Source organism: Callorhinus ursinus, unplaced genomic scaffold (genome assembly GCF_003265705.2).
Source record: "Callorhinus ursinus isolate GAN/ISIS: 27379988/994484 unplaced genomic scaffold, GSC_fseal_2.0 scaffold82, whole genome shotgun sequence".
Classification (NCBI taxonomy): Eukaryota; Metazoa; Chordata; class Mammalia; order Carnivora; family Otariidae; genus Callorhinus; species Callorhinus ursinus.
In genome coordinates this window covers 573106-594766 of record NW_027397144.1, presented here as the reverse complement: position 1 = coordinate 594766, position 21661 = coordinate 573106, and the positions used below count along the sequence as shown (strand labels likewise).

The following is a 21661-nucleotide window of genomic DNA, read 5'->3' as shown; positions in this document are numbered from 1 at the left end:
ATAAAACTTACCATTTTAACCATTTTCAAGTGTGCAGTTGAATGCTATCAAGCACATTCACATCACTGTGCAACCATCCCCACCATCCATCTCTAGAGTGTCCCATCTTCCCAAACTGAAACTCTGTCCCCATAAAACACTAACTGCCCATTTCCACACACCCCCCCAAGCCTCTGATAACCGTTGTTTTACTGTTTGTCTACAAATTTGCATGTTCTATGTACCTTACATAAATGGAATCATACAATGTATTTGTCCTTTTGTGTCTGGCTTATATCACTTGGCATAATGCCTTCAAGGTTCATCCGTGTTGTAGCATGTGCCAGAATTTCCTTCCTTTTGAAGGTTGAATAACATTCCTTTGTATGTATATACTACAGTTTGCTTATCCATTTATCAGTTTTTTTTTTTTTTCTGGTATAATCAGAAAGAAAATCTGGATAGATAACTCGAGGTGGAGAGTCAGGAATTAGGCAGTTGAGGGAAAGAGGAGGCTGGGAGAATTGCTTTTAAAATATTCTTTTATACATACATATACACATATATATTGATTTTTAAAAACACTGAGCATTTTATCAATTCAAAAGCTGTTTTTAAAGGATCTTCTGGGCTGTGGTGTGGAGAATGGATTGTAGGGGGCGGCAAGAGCAGAAGGTGGGAGCGGGGGGGGGGGGAACTGGTGCAATACTCCAGCTGAAAAACGCTGGTGGTTAGATTAGTGTGAGGACCCAGAAGGTGTTGTGAAATGGTTGGGTTCTGAATATATTTTGCAGGTCAAGCGAACAAGATCTGATTAGTTGTGAGGTATGAGAGAGAGGAAGTAGAGATGACTCCAAGATTTTTGGCATGAACAGACTTATCTTTGCTAAGATGGGGAAGATAGAGGGGCGAGTGGGAGTGTAGAAATCAAGAACAAGGGTTAGTGCGTCTTCAACACCTTCTGAACATTGGCCGATTTCTGTTGGTCAGCAATAGCATCCAGCTAGAATATAACGACAGTCCCCCCTCCTCCATTTGCTTTTGTGTTGCCATCTGGATTGGTGGTGATTCTTCCTTATATGCAGCAGAAGTTGACTCAGGGTGATTTAAGCTGCAAAGGAATTTATCGGGTGGATATATTGGTGGCTAATGAAATCACCAGCCTTTGAAGATGAAAAGGGACAAAGTAAGAGTGCAGGCCAGCAGCTAAGGCCACAGCTTAAATCATTCTCCTGAAACCAGCCGGCACCTCTGGCTTTTGCTGACAACCCTGGGCGCTTGCAATGCCTCTGTCCCTTCTGCTCCCTCCCTTTCTTGATCCCTCCTCCTTTGGGTGGTGGGTCCTCAAATCTAAATCTGTACATCTGCTGAGTGGAATTGGGGTCACTTGCTCGCTCCTTAGCTGCAAAGGAATCTGAGGGAGATGGCCTGGTATTTTCCTCACATGGAGAGTGTCTGTGAGTATGGGGTTTGGAATATTGTATGCCCCACCCGTAAATAAGTGAGTTTGGCTTCACTTATGGTGTCTATGATGGCTTTTCCTTCTTGGCAAGAAGGTAATTAGTCTTTTTTTTTTTTTAAGATTTTATTTGTTCAGGGGCGCCTGGGTGGCTCAGTTGGTTAAGCATCTGCCTTTGGCTCAGGTTGTGTTCCCAGGGTCCTGGGATCGAGTCCCACATCGGACTCCTAGTTCAGTGGGGAGCCTGCTTCTCCCTCTCCCTCTGCCTGATGCTCCCCCTGCTTGTGCTCTCTCTCTTTCACTCACTCTCTCTGACAAATAAATAATATTTAAAAAACTTAAAAAAATTTATTTATTTGAGAGAGAGTGAGTGAGAGAGAGAGAGAGCATGAGCAGGAGGAGGGACAGAGGGAGAAGCAGACTCCCCACTGAACAGTGAGCCCAATGATGATGCCCCAAGGGGCTGGATCCCAGGACCCTGGGATCATGACTTGAGCAAAAGGCAGATGCTTGACTGACTGAGCCACCCAGGCACCCCAAATTTGTCTTTTGAAATAATTTATTTAAGGGAGTTTCTTGAAAAACAAAGAATGTTGGACATAGAAATCAGGATGGTGGAGAGCTTTGGGGTAAGGCAGTCAGCAAATATCAATAATGTTCTAATGGTGGAGTCTGATGGTGGGGTACTGTGTGTGCATTTTGCTCCCCTGCTCTTTCACACACATACATTACATCAGTCGGAGTCCTGGATGGAAAGAGATAGTACACTCAAAGTGGGTAATTTGGGGATCAATGAAGACAGGGACAATTATAAAGGTGAAGACAGAAGGTGCGTAGCCCTACTGTGGATAGTGCAGTGTCATCCTGCGGGCAATTGTGGGGCCCCATCACCATCTTTAGCTGAAAGGGGCAAAGGGAAGGAGTGGTTCTCAGAAACTGGAGCTGGGGTCTCCTATGGATGGAGAGATGCTGCTAATGCACAGTGACCCCCATGGAGGGAGCTTGTGGGAGAAATACTCTGGTCTTTCTCCTCCCAGACTCTCATCTCCTGCTGATGCCTCCTACTGGCAATCCAAAGACTTCTTGCATATGTGTGCTTCATATATTCTTTTTTTTTAAAAAGATCTTATTTATTTATTTGACAGAGAGAGACACAGCGAGAGAGGGAATACAAGCAGGGGGAGTGGGAGAGGGAGAAACAGGCTTCCCGCCGAGCAGGGAACCCGATGCGGGGCTCGATCCCAGGACCTGGAATCATGACCTGAGCCGAAGGCAGACACTTAATGACTGAGCCACCCAGGCGCCCCCATATATTATTTTTAAAACATGTATTTAATTTTTACATCGAGATATAATTCATATACCATAAAATTAAGCGCATACTTCAGTGGTTTTAATATAATTACAAGACTGTGCAACCATCATCATGATCTATGTTCAAATATTCTTTTGCAGATATTCCAATATTGCTTCAAAAATCCAATGTCAGGGAGGGAAAAGAAGGGGTTCATTTGACCAAAAATATTAAGTAGCCCCATTATCTCTGCACTGACTCAAAGAGACCTCTTTTGCAGACCCTGGACTCAGTTTCTCTTTCCCTAGAAGAGGTTACTAGAGACCCCTGAGGACCAGCATAGACTTTGAGTTGGACAGACCTAGGCTTGATTCCTGCCCCTCCCCTCTGCTCTGGACAACCTTGGTTTCCTCATTTTATGAACTGGGCAGGTTCTGAGTACCTCTATCTAACAAGGTTGCAAGAGCAAACATTAATTAAAACACCTTCACCTGGAGCCTAGCATTCCAAGGTGGTAGCTAAACACGAACCACACCAAAAGCTCCAAGTGAAATGGAAAAACAGTGCAGCGTGCTTTTCCTATCATTTCAGTGTTGTTATTGTTAGCTCTGCTTTCTGGAAGATGACACCAGGAAGTCACCTGCCCAGGGTCACCCAGTGAACAAGAAGCAGGGTCAACACTTATACCCAGAGTCCATTTGTTTCCAAACTCTCCACACGAGGGCCAGGAAACTTGGACCCCTATTGCTTTTTAAATATTTTTAATTATGATGAAATATACACAACACAAAATTTACCATCTTAGCCATTTTTAAGTGTACAGTTCATTAGTATAAGTCCATTCACACTGCCGTGCAACCATGACACCATCCATCCACAGAACTCTTTATCCTGCAAAATTGCAACTCTCTCCCCACTAAACATTGACTCCCCACTCCACCCCGCCTGGCTCTCACCATCTACTTCCTGTCTCTGTGGATTTGACTCCTCTAGGGACTTCATCTTAGTGGGATCAGACATTATTTGTCTTTTTTCTGTCTGGTTTATTTCACTGAGCATAATGTCCTCAAGGTTTATTCATGTTGCATCAGGTGTTGGAATTTACTTCCTTTTTAAGCCTGAGTAATATTCCATCGTATGGTTATACCTCATTTGGTTTATCCGGTCTTCTGTTGATGGACACAGGGATGAGTTTGCTTCCACCTTTCAGCCGTTGTGAGTAATACTGCTATGAACACGGGTGTGCAAATATCTCTTTGAGACCTTGCTTTCAATTCTTCTGGTTAATACCCAGAAATGGGATTGCTGGGTCACATGATAATTCTGTTTCATTTTTTGAGGAACTACTATACTATTTTCCATAGTGACTACACCATTTTACATTCTCACCAGCAGTGCCCAAGTTCCAATTTCTCTACGTCCTCACCAACAGTTGTTATTTTCAAGAATTTTTGTTGTTTGCTTGGTTTACTTATAGTTGCCATTCTAATGTGTGTGAAGTGGACCTTATTGTTTTTTAATTTTTTATTTAGACATAAGAAATTGAGCTTCATTAAATATTTAATACAGTGATTGCTAGTGGTTACAAATATATATTTTATGAAAAAATATACATGCACTGCTGGTGAGTGCACAAACATTTTGCTGAGGGAGTGTGTGGCCAGAAAAATCTGAAGACCCCTTAGTCAACTCAGTTCTATGTGGAGGGGGTTTTAGATCGTCCTTGTATTCCCAGGTCCAAGATAATAAAGTCCAGAGGTTGAATGAGGCAATCTATCTCATCTTTCAAGGTCCAGCCCCAATGTCCCCTCCTCCAGGATGCCTCCCTTGCCTTCCCAGATAGCTCCAGCTCCTTACTCTGGGCTCCTCAGCCCAGGGTCCAAGGGTCCCTCTCTGTGCCCCAGCCCAGACCATGGAAGGGTGTGTGTGTGGATGCTGAGGAATTTCTGGGGTCCCAGCAATGCCCAGGCACAGAATGGGTTAGGCAGAGTTTGCTGAAGGAAGGAAGATAGGAAGGAAGGAAGAAAGATAGGAAGGAAGGAAGGAGGGAAGGGTCTGTACTGGCCTCTGAGATGGGTGTACACTGAAGAGGCCTGGCTGCTCAGAGGTGGGGAGGGTTGGTTGAGGCTCTGCTCACCGGGGCCATATTCGGAAGCGGAGGCAGCCGCAGGCCAGACATCGAAGGCCAAGGTTGAGAAGGCGTGTCCAGCGGAAGAGTAGGCAGTGGGTGGCGCGCACGTACAGGCTGCCTGAGGGGTCCACAGCCTTGAGTGCAGCCAGCGGGGTGTAGCGGGCATTGGTCTGTCGGCGCAGGGGTGGTCTGGTTGAGCCGATGACCTTGACAATGACCTATGGGGTGGAGCCCTGAGCTCTTGGATTCAGAGTGGGGGGCTTGCAGGGTGGGGCACCCTCACATACCTGAGCCATGTCTTGGGGCTCTGGGTTCCCCACTCACCTGGGCCACATCCTGTGGGCTCTGTCCTAAAGAGTGAAAGAGCTCCCTGGAGGTGGGCAGGTAGAAATCCCGGAAGTAGCGCAGGGTGTCGGGGTCAGTGTCTGGGAACTCGGCTGTGGAAAACTGCTCCAGGAGCTTCCCCTCAAATTCAGTGACCACCGGGCCAGGTTCCACCAGGGTGATGCTGGGGACATCGGTAGGGGTGGGGAGGTCTGGTATCCCAACCCACTCGCTGCCCATTACTGTCCCTCTCCTCCTCTCTCCCCCCATTTCTCTCATCATTGCTTCATCCTTCCTGGTTCCCCCAGTCCTTCCACTACCCATCCCCTCTTCCAATAACTCCATTTCCCTCATTCCTGATTCCACTTTCTCACCACTGCCTTGTTTTCCCACCATCACCGCCTTCCCAGTCTGCTTCCCCCCCACCGCCTCCCCTTCCCTCATCTTTCTCCACCACCTTCTCCCATGCCCCTCCCTCACTACCCAAACGCCCGCCTCACAAGATGTGGAACTGCAGCAGCTGGACAGCCAGACTTTCGAAGAATCCCTCCAGGGCGAACTTGGAGGCTGCATAAGCTTCATTGAACACGACACCTGAGAGGATTGGAGGAGGTTGGGCCCTTTGGTGTCTGGGCGATGGGCTTGTGGGTCCAGAGGGACATGGGGTCTTCAGGAGACAGAGCGAAGAGGGTTTGAAGATCAGAATGGGGAGTATCTAGGGCCAGCATGATGAGTGTGTGTGTGAAAGGAGCATATGCTGAAGGATGAGCCCACATGCTCAGGATGAGGCTCTTGGGGTGACGTACACTATGTCTTCCCAGTGCTCCATTTGCCTTAGCCCTTGAAAATTCTACTTCCCTCCATCCTCTAAACCTCTGGGTCACTTGAGCATAGGATTGCTAGGGTCCCTGAGGGCAAGTTCGATTCAGCACAGTTCTTATCTGTCCTTATTGAGAGTGAATGTGGCCCCTGAGGTCGGGAGGTGCAGCTGGAAGAGGGGCCAAAGGGTTGGGACTGAGTCGTAGTTACAGGTTCCCCATGGTGGGGCAACAAATAAGGTGGGTTCGTAAACAAACAAACAAACAAACAAACAAAATAAGGTGGATTCTTCAGGGGGCTGCTGAGGAAGTGGGGGCAGATCCCAGGGAAGTTCCGGGGGGGGGGAAGGAAGTCTAGACAGATTCAAGGAGGAAAGACCCAGGAGCATGGATGGCAAATAGGTGGCCTCCATAGTAGGGCCAATAGCAGACATCACTAAACAATTACTGCTCTCTTTTTCTGAAGAACCTCAGAGCCCCAAAGCTATCTCTGGGGCTTGGTTAGAGAAACATCAAAGAAAGGAGTTTGTTAAGAAAATGTCACAGGAAAGGAATTCTGGGGCACCTGGGTGGCTCAGTCTGTTAAGCGTCCAACTCTTGATCTCAGCTTAAGTCTTGATCTCAGGGTTGTGAGTTCAAGCCTTGAGTTGGGCTCCACGCCTGTGGAGCCTACTTAAAAAAAAAAAAAGGAGTTCGTCTGATGGTTCCTTTGGTTTGGGGGAGATGTTTGGGAGAGGAGAGGGGGGAGGGTCAGAGGGAGAAGCAGACTCCCTGCTGAGCAGGGAGCCTGATGCAGGGCTCCATCCTGGGACTCCAGGATCATGACCTGAGCCAAAGGCAGCCGCTGCACCAACTGAGCCACCCAGGTGCCCCAAGGGAGAGATTTTTAGAGGTGTCCAGAAGTAAGGTTGATGCTGGATGTGGATGCCCATTGGCAGCATTTATAATACTACTTCCTATTCTTTCGGCACAGCAGACATAATCTAATCTAGAAATGTGTCCTATAGAGCTTCAGAATCCTTCTCAACACAGGCTCATTTGGAATATGAACTAAAACCTATTTGCCATTCTTCCAGCCTGGGGAGGGTCAAATGCTAGGAGGATTCCCAGGGGTGGGTCCCCAGGGCTTACCCTGCAGCCCCATGACACTGCTGACCACCACAATGTGGCCCTTTCGCCTTCTCTTCATGCCAGGAAGGACAGCTCTGACCAGACGGACAGCCCCGAAAAAGTTGGTATCAAAGACGTTCTGCATGGCAGCTAGGCTGATCCCCTCCAGGGGCCCCACCAGGCCCACTCCAGCATTATTCACTAAGGAGGGGACTGAAGGTTACTTTGAGGTCCCCCCAACCCTTCTAGTGTCACTCCTCTAAGGACACTCCCTGAATTATCCCTCCCCCTCCTCCAAATTCGGGGCCAGTCCAGAGTATCTTGTTGGACAAATGTGGTACCCTGATGATCTTTACATAGAGTTTAGCATTTGTTCTGGGGACCCTGAACCCTGGGTTGGAGGAAGGGCTGCTGGGAGCAGCCTCCCCTTAATGCAAGAGCAATTTTGCTCTGACCCCAGTTTGCATCAAAACAGCCACACCCACCTCCTTAGAAGGTCTTTGAGGGATCATGTGTTGCTTCTTCATCATGCTCCCTTCCCCAGATGACTCATCAAAGTAACTTTTCCAACTACATATGGTTTTCCCCAAACGTGAGATGTTCTATTCAATAAAATCCACTCCCAGGACTCAGTTTATTTCTTGTAACCCTGATAAACTGGTACCCTGGGCTTTTAGCCAGCTTGTCTATCCCTTCTGTCCAGAGCTAGCTGTTGCTGGTGAAGCAAGAAGGCTGGTGCTCAGACCCTGGAGAGGATTCACTGTAAGGAGGATCTGTGCTTAGGTCAGGGAAGTGGGGAGTGACCCCAGGGGCTGTTCAGTCTCACCCAGCACATCCACTTCCCCTCCCTGGATGCAGCTGAGACACTGGGCCACTGACTCGTCACTGCACACATCCAGCTGGGCCACGGTGAGGGTCTGCCCCAGAGCGTCCCCAGCAGCTTCCTCCAGTGTCCCCTTCTTTCCCAGGTCCCTCATGGTGGCCACCACTGGGGACAGAAAAAAGAGTTGGGGCAAGCACTGGGTTCCTTTCCCCTGAGCATTCACTTACATATCTCCATGATCTTGCATGAGCAGTCACAGAGGGATGGAGAACCACAGGTTTACACACCTATGTTCACTACACAACCACAAATGCATATTGTGTACATACATTTACATGTACTTTCATCCATCCCTCCATCCAACATTTACTGAGCATGTACTTAGTATACATTATGCCCTATTCTAGGTGCTGAGACTACTGCCTGAAATAAGATAGGCAAAGTCCCTGCCTTCATGGAATTTATAGTCCAGTGAGTAGGGCAATAAAGTAAATATAGAACATATTGCCTTGAGAAAAGAAATGCTTACATACTTAGGGTCAATATATGTGCATTGTGTGTACATGCAAATACAAATAGCCACATTTATATCAACCACAGAAATGTCAATTTATTGAATATCTACTATGTGCCAAGCACTGTGCTAAACACTTTTATAAGTACTGTCTCTAACCTCGCGAGAACCCTATGATTAGGCAACGGGCTTATTTTCCAAAGGTGGCCACAACTTCTTTCATCAAATATGCTCTTTGAGAACTTTGCTGCTCCCCCTCAAGACATGAAATCTCATTTTCTTCTCTTTGAATCTGGAGACTAGCTGGGAATTAATAGAATATGGTGAAAGTAACATTGTGTGGCTTCTGGGATTAGGTCGGAAAAGGTATTGTAGTTTCTGCCTTGTTTGCTGTAGCGTTCACTCTTTTTCTTTTTTTTTTAAGATTTTACTTATTTATTTGAGAGAGAGAGAGAGAGAGAACAGGAGTAGGGGGAGGGGCAGAGGGAGAGGGAGAGAGAGAATCCCAAGCTGACTCCACTCTGAGTGTGGAGCCTGATGTGGGCCTCAATCTCACGGCCCTGAGACCATGACGTGAGCCGAAATCAAGAGTCGGATGCTCAACTGACTGAGCCACCCAGGCACCCCTGTAATGTTCACTCTTAAAATCCTCAACCACCTTGTAGTAGCCCAGCTATCCTGAAGCCACCATGCTGGGGGGAAGCCCAAGCTAGCCAGATAGAGGGACCACATGGAGACCTGAAATTATTAGAAGGAGGAGAGATGCCTGCCCAGGCCTCTGACTAGCCCCCAACTGTTCTAGTTGTAGCCTCTGACTCTGAGTGAGAACTGTCTAGCTGTGCCCTTCCGAATTTATGACTTTTGTTAACCATGAGAGATAGATGGTTGCCGTTGTTCTATTACACCAGAAATTTTGGAATGATTTGTTCTTTAGCAATAGTAGCCAGAATAAGTAGGTAAAGTTATTATCCGTATCATAGAGATTAACACATTGAGGCTAAGCAAAATGAAGTTCCTTGTCTGTCCCACCACTAGTAAGTGTTAGAACTGAGATTTGAACCTGGATTTGTTGGGAGTGCTGAGCTCAAACCCCTGTATACATGTTTGTACCCTTCATGCATGTACCCACAATCATACGTGCACAGCCCCGGGAGGCATGTTCATACAGTCTGTGGGCCTGTGTGATTCACGGGTGTTGCACAGATGAAGGGGACCACATGCATACATACATGTGACAAGTGTGGCCCCAGGGGCTGGGTTGCTTGGGTCCAAATCCAGGCTCTGCCACTTTCTGGTGGGGTGACTTTGGGCAAGGATCTTTGGCATTCTGTGCCTCCGTTTCCTCATTTCTAAGATGGGGCTAACGTTGGTGGCCACCTCATAGGGGTGATATGAGAATGAAAAGACTTACTAGATGCACAACACTTAGATCAGAACCTGGCACATTGTAAACACACAATAAACATCCTTCAGCTTTATACACTCATCTGCCTGTCCACAGGGACACACACAGCACAATTGCTTCTCTGCACACTGGCACTCAGTCTGTCACATCTAAAGCTGTGTGTGTATCTAAGACAGAGGGCAGAGGGTTGGGAGAAGCAGCTCTGCCAACTGGGGCAATACCCTTGCCCCCTGCAACGTCCTCTTAAGTAGCGGCCCTTTGCCCACTTCAGCTCCAGCTTGCTCTGGGTCAGAGGTTCCCATGGGTGGAGTGCAGACTGAGGCAATTTACTCCAGAGTCGCAGGAGGCTAAGTCCCTAGATTTAGAGGTCCCCCTTAAGCCCCCAAGGTCAAAGTCACTTAAGAGGTTTATCTTGGAGCAGTAATCTGAGGAGGGGTGGGGGGGAGTCCTAGGGAATGCCTAAGTGGAACCTTAGGGAAGCCCTTCCCACACGCCCTTTAAAAAATATCACCTACCCCCCACCTCCTACCATACCCCATCCTTACTTTACTTTGCTTCTTAGCACTTATTAGCACTAGACATATTATACAATTTAAAAAAATCTGTTTATTGTCTGTCCTCGCTCCCCTCCCTCACTACACCACAGCTGAGGGCAGAGATTTTTGTCTGTTTTGTTCACAGCTGTGTTTCCAGCACCTAGAACAGTGCCTGGCACCCAGGAGGTGCACAAGAAATATTTGTTGGATGAGGGAATGATTCATGAGCAGAGGTGGGAAGGGGGCCTCCACGTGTCCTGGGTCCTCCTCAAGCCCACACATACAGCTGATGGGATGGGCTAGTGGAAATGGTGCCAAGAGGGCTGAAGGTCCTCAGAAGCCATGCCCACCCCTGCCCCTCCCGGCCCCACCCCGGGCCTCTAACCTTGGTAGCGCTGCCTGTGGTCATGAGCCAGCTGCACTGCGAGCTCCAGGCCAATTCCCGAGGAGCAGCCTGAAATCAGTACAGTCCGGGGTGCGTCGGCCATGTTGATCCCTCCCTGGATGGGTGACCTCTGCTGGCCAGCACCTGCCTCCCGCCACCCATCCTTGCCTCATCCTCCCACCTCCTGGACACCCTCCCACCGATCCCTTGCAAGGTGAAGGGGCCCCAGAAGACACCAATTCTGAACTGACCCTAGGCAGGCAGCTGGGGGAGGGGGTAATCTTTTAACCTCAAAATAGCCTCTTTCCTTTATCTGTCAAAAATTTCTTCTCACGGCTACACTCACAACTAGGGTCTTTTTATTGTGACTGTAAATCATTCAGGGCTGGGGGAATTAGCAGGGGCATTCTCTCCCTGTCTGATCTGGGCAAAGAATCTCTGGTGGGAGGGAGGGAGTGAAAGAAAGTGACAGAGAGTGTGGTCCCGGAAGGGTCTTTCAAAGAGGAGAATGGGCATAGATATGTCAGATGATGGGGGTAGACTAGGAAGAACTTCCCAGCAAGGCAGGGCAGGGCACTCTCTTTATGAGAATCTTTTAGCAGAAGTCTTAGCCTCTGAGGTCCCTGAGGAGGGAGGAGGAGCAGCTTGGGGAGATTCCCTCTCTTCTCCCCACCCCACAACCCCCATTTCACCCTCAGGCCAGATGGGGCCCCACCCCTTCTCCCCAGGGACACAGACACTCTTTGTCCGTGCAGCCAGAGGCTGGGAGGGCGACGCCGCCAGCTTCTCCCTCTTCCCCATGGTGGGGCAGTTCAGGGCCCAGGATACGCCCCTTAGGTTCCTCCCTGCAGAAGCTCCCTCAGATCCCGCAAGTCTGCGCTTGTTCAATTGCACAGACAGCTCCTTGTGACCCCCTGGGGGGAGGGAGCTTCACAGTGGGGGGTCCCAGTAGGGTGAGGGGCAGCTCTACCTCACCCCAGGAATGGCATGGATCCACCTCTCCCTAAGGCAGTTCCCTGCTTTGATGTAGGGCCAGACTTCCCCATTTAATGGTGGGGCATATGTGAAGATTTGGAATTGGGGCTAGGGCATCCATTTGGGGACCTGAATGAGGGCTACGGATGGAAATGGGACCCTTTATTTGAAGATTAAGAGTTTGGGGGAAATTGAGAACTGTGTTTTGGAATCTGCGTCAAAGGTTCGGGGGTGAGGCCAGGACATCCAATTCCGGAATTTGGGTGGAGAAATGAGGGTTTGGGGTAAGGCTGGGAACGCCATTTTGTAATCTGGTGGGAGGTTGGAGGTGGGATGAGGGTTCTTTATTTAGAGACCCGAAGGGAAGGCCTGGGATGAAGCTGGTACCTTCCATTGTGTGGCTAAGCCACTGCGGTAAAGCAAGTGGGTGAAAATTTGGCATCCAGGCTGAGACCCCATCTGGGGGCCTGGGTGAGACAGAAAAGATTTGTATAAAGCTGTGTAAAGCCTTAATTCCAGGGCCTGGATGGAGGCTGAAGGTTTGAACGAGGCTAAGATCTCTTTTGAGGGAGGGTGTTAGGAGGAAAGGGTTTGGGGTAAGTCTGGGACCCCGAATTCTAAGGCTGAGTGGGAGTGATCCTTTTCCTCCACCGTGGGGTGGGGCGAGAAGGGCCCCGCTCCCGGCCCAGGGCTCCAGCCCTAGCCGGCCAATCAGCACTCAGCACAAACTTTCCCAACTCCCCCACCAGCTGTCAGCCACCCTCCACCCCCCCCTCCAGCGAGCCCCGCCCGGCCGGGCTCTGGAGCGCAGGGCGAGGCCAGGGCGGGGTCTCCTGCAGTCTCCTGCGGATCCCGAGTGAAGCCGGCCGCGGCGAGTGAGTGCACGGAGCCTGAGGAGTCGCCGCGCCCCGTAGACGCCCCGGCCGGTCCCCGCCTTGCGTGTTGGGCCCAGCCGGGATGGGGAGTCGCCAAGGCCTGGGCCAGCCGCGGGCCGGCCTCTGCCTGCTCCTGACTTTGCTGCAGCTTCTGCTCCGGACGCAGGCCGGTGAGCCGGAAAGGAGATAGGCATAGGATCAGGAGTGCAGGATCTAGCGAGGTCCCCCAAAATGGGGTGGAGTCAGGAATGGGGGGCGTGCTGGGGGGGCGTGAGTGTCGCGCGTGGCTGGGGTGCTGTGTTCCGGCGCGTATCCGACTCTGGGCGATTTGTGGGTGTGACAGCTGGGGGGAGGGGGGAAACGTGTGACCGGGTTTTACTGGTGGATGCGTTGGAATGAATGCAATTTATAAGTGTGTGTGTAGCAATGTGTGTGAGGCCATTTGAAGTGAATTTGTGTATGGGAAATTGGGTGTGGGAGTTGACGATTATTGTATGAATATGTGTGATGGGTGATCCCTGGCCAAGTGTGTGATTGTGAGTTGTGGGTGTGTCTGTGTGGGGCTGACTTAGAGAATAATCGTGTGTTACGTGTGTGATTGTCTTTGGGTGACCCGAAGAGGGGTTTGGTTGTGATCTGGGGATGTAAATAAAGGCCCAGGAGGACGTGAGTGGATGTTTCTGGGGGTGATAGTGAGTGGATGTTTCTGGGGGTGATAGTGAGCGGGGACGAGTATGGGAGGGGGCTAATCGGGGATTGTTTCCTTCGCATGTCCCCTAATGGCTTCGTGCATTCTTCCTCTCCCTCCTCTGCCTCCAATTGGCGCTCCTCCACCTCCTCTGCCCCTGCTTCTCTCCCCTCCCCCCACCCCGCGCGCCCCCGAGCCGCGATCAGCACCATGGACAGGGCATCGGGAGGGCCGCGGTGAGGGGCGAGGCGGGGCGGGGCGCGGGGCGGGGCGGGGCGGAGCGCGGGCGGGGGCGGAAGTGGAAGTCGCTGCCCCCAGCCGAGCCAGCCGCGGGTGTTTTTCCTGAGGAATTTCTCAGGGGCCTCAAGGGGTCCCGGGGGCCGCCGGACGAGTGAGTCAGCGCTGACGCACGCCCAGCTGCGCGCTTCTGGCTGGACGCCGCGCTCCGCCCCGCAGGGTTCGGGGTTGGGGGCGCCCAGGGGTTTGGGAAGGTCCGTCCCTCAAGTGGCATCTCTGGTCTGAGAGAGGCTGGGCTAGGCCCTTCTGGAAATCCCTCCCTAATGTGAACTCAGTCCCCCAACACACACACACATACACACACGCAGACACCGTCCTACACTTTCTCACTTTCTCTGGAGTCCAGGGAGGTGCCTGCCTGCTCACGTGGATTATCCCAAATTGGCCCATGTCCCATTCCCATGCTCACACATCCACACAGTCGTGCAATCTCAGGCCTCCATTCGGAATATAAGCCCTCTGGGACACCAGGAATGTTAAACACCGGTGCCCGCGCCCCAGACAACCCCAGCAGCCACCCGCCATAGGGTCACAGCCTTTGTCACCCTCCTACGCCTTGCAGCTCCAGCGCATGCTTCCGCTGGTATCCACACAACCCTGTCAGCATTCACAACCAGTCACCTACTCGACGACTTGGCCATACTCTCACATATAACCACATTCCCATCTGGAATCTGATCTATTACAATCACAGACTCACCCGCATCACCTGCTCACTGCCAGGACCCAGGACCCCAACTCACATGGACTCCCAGCCACACACCAAACAACAGCACCTAGTCCTCCATCGGAGTCCAAATACTTGGCACGCACTGACATACCCACAAATCACAAGCTCAGCCATTCCCTGGTCCATATAGAGTCACACCCATGCTTGCACAATCTCATGCCCGTATACAACGGCACACACACACCTATGTTCTCCTGCCTTTCTGAGGAGATCCCAACCATGTTGCACCTAGTCCCCTGCCTGCCTCCCTTCGTATCCTAGACCCCATCCAACATCTCCCTGGGGCCCTGACCAGCACAGGGGAGAGTGTGAGGGAAGGTCAGGCAGGGTCCCTGACAAACCCCCACCCTCTGGCCCTGCAGGCAGGACTCAATGCCTCTTGTGTGTCTCCTTGTCACAAAGCCAGCCATGAAAAGAAAGGGCAGTCAGTTTCTGAAAGGTCATTACAGAGGAGATGCAAGATTGAAGCAGGAGACATTTGGGTTAGGTGCTGAGAAGGACTTTTTCAATGTGAATGAGCAGCTGGTTGAGAGGACACCCCTTCCCCCAGCACAAAGACAGGGGTCTGGGTGAGGGGAGAGCCACACTGTATGGGGTCATGGAGCTCAGCCCTCCACTGGGCCCCAGCCTGGAGAGGGGGCAGCTGGGATGATCATTCCATGGGGGAGTGACCCTTGTGGTTGACAGAGCCTGGGAGCTCAGATCTTAGTCCCAGGGGACTGTAACCCAAATACCTCTTAATGACAGCCCAGCCAGAGAACAAGCAATTAGAGTGGGGGCTGGTGGCTGCGGCAGAATTGGGGGGCGTGGATGGAGGGAGTGAAAGGGGGAGGGGGAGAGCAATCCACACAGATATACATATGAAATACCAAAAGACAGAGAGAGAGAGCTAGGAAGTAAGAGAGAGAGAGAGAGACACTGATTCAGAGTTGGACGCAGAGAGGGACCTGGAAAGACCAGCACAAAAAGTGGGGCAGAGAGAAAGGACAGGGAGGGGGAGAGAAGAAAGAAAGAACAGGAGTTGAGGGCATTCCAGCTGAGGCTGGAATAGGGGTCTGTAAGGTTTGGAGAATGAAGGATCTGACCCAGGGGGAGCCGGACGGGGGTCCCTCATCCAAGCCCCTGTCGCCCCCAAGTCTGGCCCCCCACCCTGACTCCCACTGGTGAGGTCAGCAGAACCGCCCCCAGGGTGAGGTCATGGGCAGATTTGACAGAACTGTCTCCTGCCAAGAGGCTGGGTCAGGGGGTCAGTGGGACAGTCTGCTGGGGGGAAGGGAGAGCAGGCAGGGGCTTTGGGCCCAGGGGAAGCCCCCCCCCCCTGCCCAAGCCATGTGGTTCCACTTAACACTGGCCTGCTGTATGGGGTGGGGCTGGAAGGATGGCCTGGATTTGGATCTGGTTGGGCCAGACCAGTTCCTTCCTTTCCTGGCATGAGAGGGATAGGGTCACAGGGAGGAGGTCGGGAGGTTATTAGAGAGAGGTGGTCACAAGGAGGAGGTCAGAGAGGGTGATAAAATGGGGAGGTCACAGGTCAGGTAGCGATGACTCGGATAGGCAGAGGGAGGAGGTCGTGGTGATGGTGATCAAGGAGGAGGTCAGAAGGAAGAAGTTAGGAGAGGCAGTGGAGAAAGGGAGCAGATCATGGGTGCTGATGGTCAGGGAGGAGGAGCTCAGAGGAAGTGGGGGTCAAAAGAGGTCAGAGGGCGGTGGTAGAGGAAAAACACACACAAGGAGCCCCTCCTCTCCAAGTGGGTTTCCCCTGGCAGGGGGCTTCAGGCTGGGGAAGCAGCCCCAGGGAGTCAGTGCGGGGGAGTACAGAGAAGGGGACAGTCTGGCTCTGGGGCTCAGGCCAGGAAGCCTTGATTCATCCCAGAAGTAGGTCAGCTTTTTTTTCCCTCACCAAAAAACCAAGGGGGAAAAAAAAACACACACACAAAACAAAACAGGAGTCAACAGGCCAATGAAGCTGGAACAGCTGTGGGGTGGTGAGGTGGGTGCAGGTCCCAGGCCTGCTCCTTCTCCCTGACCCACAAACACAGCGGGAGGCCGAATTCCCCAAATCTGAGCTACTCACCTGGAGTCCTGGGTTTGTTTTAACTGCCCTGCTCCCTGGCTTCTCTCTACAGCAGGCCCTGTGGATGTGCTGAAGGCCCTGGGCGTGCAAGGGGGCCAGGCTGGGGTCCTTGAGGGGCCTGGCCTCTGCCCCCAGAGGGCCCCAGAGGGTGACCGGGCATTCAGGGTTGGCAAGGCCAGCACACTTGGCATCCCCACATGGGAGCTCTTTCCAGGTGAGTCAGTGCAGGAGGGGTAGGAGGGGGTCATTCTGGGAGCATGGGTCACTGCTAAGCCATCTAAGCTGCCCCTTTCCCTCTGCCCCTTTAGATGGGCACTTCCCTGAGAACTTTTCCATGCTGATCACTCTGCGGGGCCAGCCAGCCAACCAGTCTGTCCTCCTATCCATTTATGATGAGGGTGGTACTCGGCAGCTGGGCCTCGCTCTGGGGCCAGCTCTGGGCCTCCTAGGTGACTCCTTCAGCCCCCTCCCCCAGCAAGTCAACCTCATGGATGGCAGGTGAGTATAGGGAAAGTTGGGGTCTAGAGAGAAGTGGGGTGAGAAGCACCCCCCACTGAGACTGTCCCCTTGCAGGTGGCACCGTGTGGCAGTCAGTGTGGATGGCAGGAGGGTGACTCTGGTGGCTGACTGTGAGCCTCAGCCCCCCACGCTGGGCCATGGGCCTCGATTCATTAGCACAGCTGGACTCACTGTGTTGGGGACCCAGGACCTCGGGGAGGAGACTTTTGAGGTAGGGGTTCAGGGATAGGGGAAACCGAGATAGAGAATGGGAGGGAGTTTTGTCCACAGCCTGAATGTGGAGAAGAGATAGGAAAAGGGAGATGTCCAGCTTCAACCTTGCGCCAGGAAGCTGAGAAGAGGGAGCAGCATGCATCACTGTGCATCTTCATGGTGTGTGAGATTGTAGCGACACAAAACGAGAATGCATGATGGCACATACTTGACTTGTGGTGGAAGAATAAGCTGGTGACACGGGACTCCACTGGTTGTTATAGTGTGTAACCGTGTGCAGTGGTTGTGATGTTGGGTGCTGGCAAGGCATGGCATTGTGTGGCTAGTGACAGATGTGTTTTTGGTGTGGTGTCTGCGCTGTGTGTGGCTGTGATATGTGTCCCCTCCAGTGGGCCAGGCCCCTCCAGGGCCATCTTGTTCGCCTCCTTATCCCCGAAGCCTGGAAGGGCACCTGGCACGTTTTAGGTGTCACCATGTGCCTGAGAGCAAAGGAATAAATGTGCCTCCTGATGGGACAGATGTTGTGGGGTATGGTTTGTGGTTGTGATTTGGTGTGGCCATGATAGAATCTTCCTCCTCTCAATTTTGAGGGGCAGAGGGATTGCTGGGGCTGTGGTGGGGCCACCCCCTCCTTATACTTAGGGTGCTCTGGGTTGAGGGAGCCTTGGTGCTTGCGATGGGGTGTCAGAGTCAGCCTGTAGCTCCCGTCCCTTACCCCCATCCTCTCCCCAGGGAGATATTCAGGAGTTGCTGATAAGCCCAGATCCTCAGGCTGCCTTCCAGGCCTGTGAGCGATACCTTCCCGGCTGTGACAACCTGGACCCTATAACCACAGGGGTGAGTGAGGAGCTTGTCCTGAGGTCACAGGCTGAGTCATCTCTGGCTCCAGGTCTCAGGAATGAGTGAAGTCTGACCCTTATCCGCGGGTCAGTGACTTTGACCTAGGTCATATAACTGAGTGATTCCTAGCCCCAGATCGTATGATTGACTTTAGGTCACAGGGCTGAGTGAGCCCTGGCTTCAAAACAGGACCAATGGGCCATGTGCCAGCATGGTCCCAGATGACTGAGTCATGGGGCCTCCATTGAGGGGCTCTGGACCTGATGGGGGTCCTCTTCCCAGGTGCCCCAGAGTGAGCCAGAAACTCCTCCCCCTCGACGGAAGGGGAAGGGAAAAGGGAAGAAAAAAGGGCGAGGTCGTAAGGGGAAGGGCAGGAAGAAGAACAAGGGAACTTTGACCGCAAGCCCACCTCCTGGCTCCCTGGAGAACCGGGTAAGGGATCTGCGACCACTCACCTCTGCTCTTTGCCTGACCTCTGGTCTCTGATTCCCACTGATTGCTGGTGCCTCATCCAAGCTCTCTGCCTTTGGTCTCCAATCCCTGACCTTTGACTTTTCTCCGCTGACTGATAACTATGTGTGTGGGGGTGGGTGGGGGGCGGCTGGTACTGTCTTATGAGTTTTCCCATCTCTGCCCCCCAACATCCAGTTTTAGGGGCTGGAGGAAGGGGGCACACCCAGAGGAGTACCTTATTATTAGAGGGTTCTTGATGAGGGCTACTTAAGGACAGCCGTTAGCTGGGGTGAATGATGGTTTCATTAGTTAAGAGTGTCAGTTTGAGGTTGACTCGTTGGGGTCATTGGTGAGGGTTATTCATTGGGGGAGTCTAATTTGGGGGCATTCTTTGGCTTCCCTGAAAGAGATTGCTGGTTGGGGGGTCACTATAGGGAGATATTGATTGAGGTCCATGTTTGGGAGGTTCCTAGTGGAGATCACTGTTGGAAGTCATTGATAGAGACCACTGTTGGTGTTACTGGTATCGCTGGTTTAGGGTAAATGGTGGGAGGTCATTGCTGGGGATCATCAGTTGAGAAGGTAGGTCATCAGTAGGGGACCACTGATTAAAAGGCATTAGTGGGGTCACCAACTGGAATCACCAGTTGAAGGAATGACTTTCAAGGGGTCATGGATGAGATAATTGGTTTGGGAATCCCTGATGGGTTATTAGTTGAGAAGTCATTGATGGGTCATTGGTTAGTGAAATTACTGTTTGGGGATCATTGGTTGGGGAGAAGTAGTTAGGCTCACTCATGGGTGTTCATTGTTAGAGGATCACTGGTTAGGGGAATAATTGATTAAGGGGTCACTGGTGGGGCTTGTTAGTTGAGGGGCCACTAGCTAGTGCTTATTGTGGAGGAGGTCACTGGTTGGGGTCATTAGTTGGGGAGGTCACTGGATGGGAGAATAACTGGTTGGAGCCATTGCCTCGGGGACCACTGATGGGTCGCTGGTTATGGGGTTAACTGCTGTGAGGCCAATGATGTGAGTTATTAGTGGAGGGGTCATTGGTTAAGTCCCTTAGTAGGGATCATTAGTCAGGGGTTATTGATGGGGGTCATTAATTGGAGTTACTGGAGTTAATAATGGGTCACTCGTTGTAGGAATAATTGGAGGCCATTAATAGGGGATCATTAGTTGGTGGCTCACTGGGTAGGCATCCTTGGTGCGGGCCACTGGCTGAGGTCCCTGGTTGGGGGAGAGTCATTGGTTGCACTACATTTGTTCTCAGCATCAGTGGAGATAAAGAAAAGATCACTTAGACCCAGAAAAAGAACGCTTCTCCAACCCCTTCCTCAGCCCCAGCCCCTCACCTGGGCCTCTACCACCGTCTTTGTGCCCTTGACCAAACTCCTCTGCAGCTGTCCAAGCCTCTCTGTGGCCTGGCTGGCTGACCGCTGAGCTCTGCCTTGGGAGAAGGCACATAGGATAGGCTTCCAGGAGTCTGGCCCTGAGTACTGGACCTTGACTCTGATCACTGGGCTCTGGAGCCAGCCCCACTCTGCCTTCCAGGTCTCCCAGACCTGGCCTAGCTTTGCTCCTCTTCCACATAGGAGGCCTCCCCCTGCTGGCTGTTCTAGTCAGCACACATTTGCCTCCACTGGCTAGCCCCCTACCTAACACCCCTCTGGTGTTTTTTGGGAATCCTCCTTTGTTACCCTCCTCAGACTAGGCACTCCTGGGGGGCAGAGCCTATCTCCTCTTTTTGTCTTTATTGGACTGACCCCAGACCTGACACTCCTGGCCCTGTTGCAGACCTCCACCGACATCCCCCAAACAGAGACAGCAGCTTCAACTCTGCCTCCGACTCCCACACCTTTGGTCATTACCACCACTGTGACCACTGGCCACAATGTCACCATGCTAGAGGTCAGTGGGAAGTGGACGGGGCTGGAGGGGAAAGTCCTGGGGCAGTGGTTGTGGCAGACAATGAGGAGGCCCAGGGGCAAACTTTGGTCTGTCCCAATGTCCTCAGGGGGGCCTGGACCCAGACAATGGAACTGAACTAAGGACCCTGGAGACTAAGTTAGCCAAAGAGGACAAAGAAGGAGGTGGCCCCACCATGGGCCCTGACTTCCGGGCAGCAGAACAGCCATCGCAGACTCAGTTCCAGATCTTCCCTGTGAGTCTGAGGATTTGGGTTGCCGGGGGATGAGGGGTGGCAGGGACTCCTGCCTGGAGCCGCATACCACATTTTCTCTTTTGCCTTCTTATCTTGCCTAGAATGCCTTCTGACCACCCCACTGTAGTCAACAAATATTAGCACGATTCTAATGTGACAGGAACTGTGTTAATGGATGGCTCTGTGGGTAGGATGGTGTGTTTGGCTTTTAGTCCAAGCATGATGAGAAGCCACTTGGAATGGAGCATGCTCTGATTTGGAACTTTAAATAAAGTTCCTTCTGGCCGCTGAACAGCATGTGGACTGTAGGGGGAGCCAGAGAGGCAGCAGGGAAACCAGTAGTCCGTGTGACACAGCCTGGTGACCTAGACGAGGGTTGTGGCAGTGGGGATAGAGAGATGTGCACAGATTTCGACCATGCTCCATTTTGGTCTTGCTACTGGAGATGGAGAAAGATGCAAGGATGGCTTGGTAGATGCATGGTGGCACCTTTGAGTAAAATGGGGAAGCCTAAAGGAAGAGCGGGTGGGAAGTCTCAAGGATCTCATTTTGGGTGTGCTAAATTGGCAACTCCTGCTTGGCATCCAAATGGAGATGTCAAGTGGGTAATTGGTTAGAAGATTCTGGAGTTCAAGGGACGTGGTCTAGGCTGGAGATAAAGACTTGGAAATCAACAGCAAAGTGATGCTGCCTTTAGCCAAGGGATTGGATAAGATTGCTTAGGAAAATAGTGCAGACAGGGAAGGAGCCCAGGTTCTAGCCTTGGTGTTGGACAGGAGAGGAGGGGAATAATCATAGCCAACTTACCCTGAGTGCTTGTTATGTACTAACCATTGTTTTAATTTATTCTTCTTCCCATGGGATATATACAATTATCATTCACCTACTAATTCTGCAGGTGAGGCCATAGGGGTTGAATAAGTGGCTCCCCAACACTCAACTAGTGAGAGGCAGCTCCAGGATTAGGACCCTTCAGCATGCTCCAAAGTCCACACTCTCCTCCTTGACCATGGCCAGGACTCACATCTCTTTTCTCTTCGTTCCCCTGCCCC

General features: G+C 51.8%; 2 protein-coding genes across 5 annotated transcripts in view; one reads left to right on the top strand and one right to left on the bottom strand.

Moving 5' to 3' along the window:
- Nucleotides 1–4865: 4865 nt before the first annotated feature.
- On the bottom strand, nucleotides 4866–10881 carry RDH8 (retinol dehydrogenase 8). Its single transcript, XM_025863130.2, has 6 exons — nucleotides 10779–10881; nucleotides 7942–8103; nucleotides 7137–7316; nucleotides 5688–5781; nucleotides 5188–5371; nucleotides 4866–5081 (listed from the first exon to the last, which is right to left on the bottom strand). The coding sequence occupies exons 1-6, from the start codon at nucleotides 10879–10881 to the stop codon at nucleotides 4866–4868; spliced, it is 939 nt and encodes a 312-aa protein (XP_025718915.1).
- Nucleotides 10882–12604: 1723 nt separating this feature from the next.
- Nucleotides 12605–21661, top strand: part of COL5A3 (collagen type V alpha 3 chain) — a 36477-nt gene continuing 27420 nt past the window's right edge. For 3 of the 4 annotated variants that reach the window (XM_073887769.1, XM_073887768.1, XM_073887770.1), the window contains exons 1-8: nucleotides 12605–12798; nucleotides 16470–16631; nucleotides 16726–16915; nucleotides 16991–17147; nucleotides 17882–17986; nucleotides 18272–18421; nucleotides 20243–20356; nucleotides 20463–20609. In XM_073887769.1, the coding sequence (XP_073743870.1) occupies nucleotides 12711–12798; nucleotides 16470–16631; nucleotides 16726–16915; nucleotides 16991–17147; nucleotides 17882–17986; nucleotides 18272–18421; nucleotides 20243–20356; nucleotides 20463–20609 (1113 nt within the window). In that variant the 5' untranslated portion in view covers nucleotides 12605–12710. The remainder of the gene's footprint in view (nucleotides 12799–16469; nucleotides 16632–16725; nucleotides 16916–16990; nucleotides 17148–17881; nucleotides 17987–18271; nucleotides 18422–20242; nucleotides 20357–20462; nucleotides 20610–21661) is intronic. The other variant, XM_025863236.2, reaches the window with a different exon arrangement.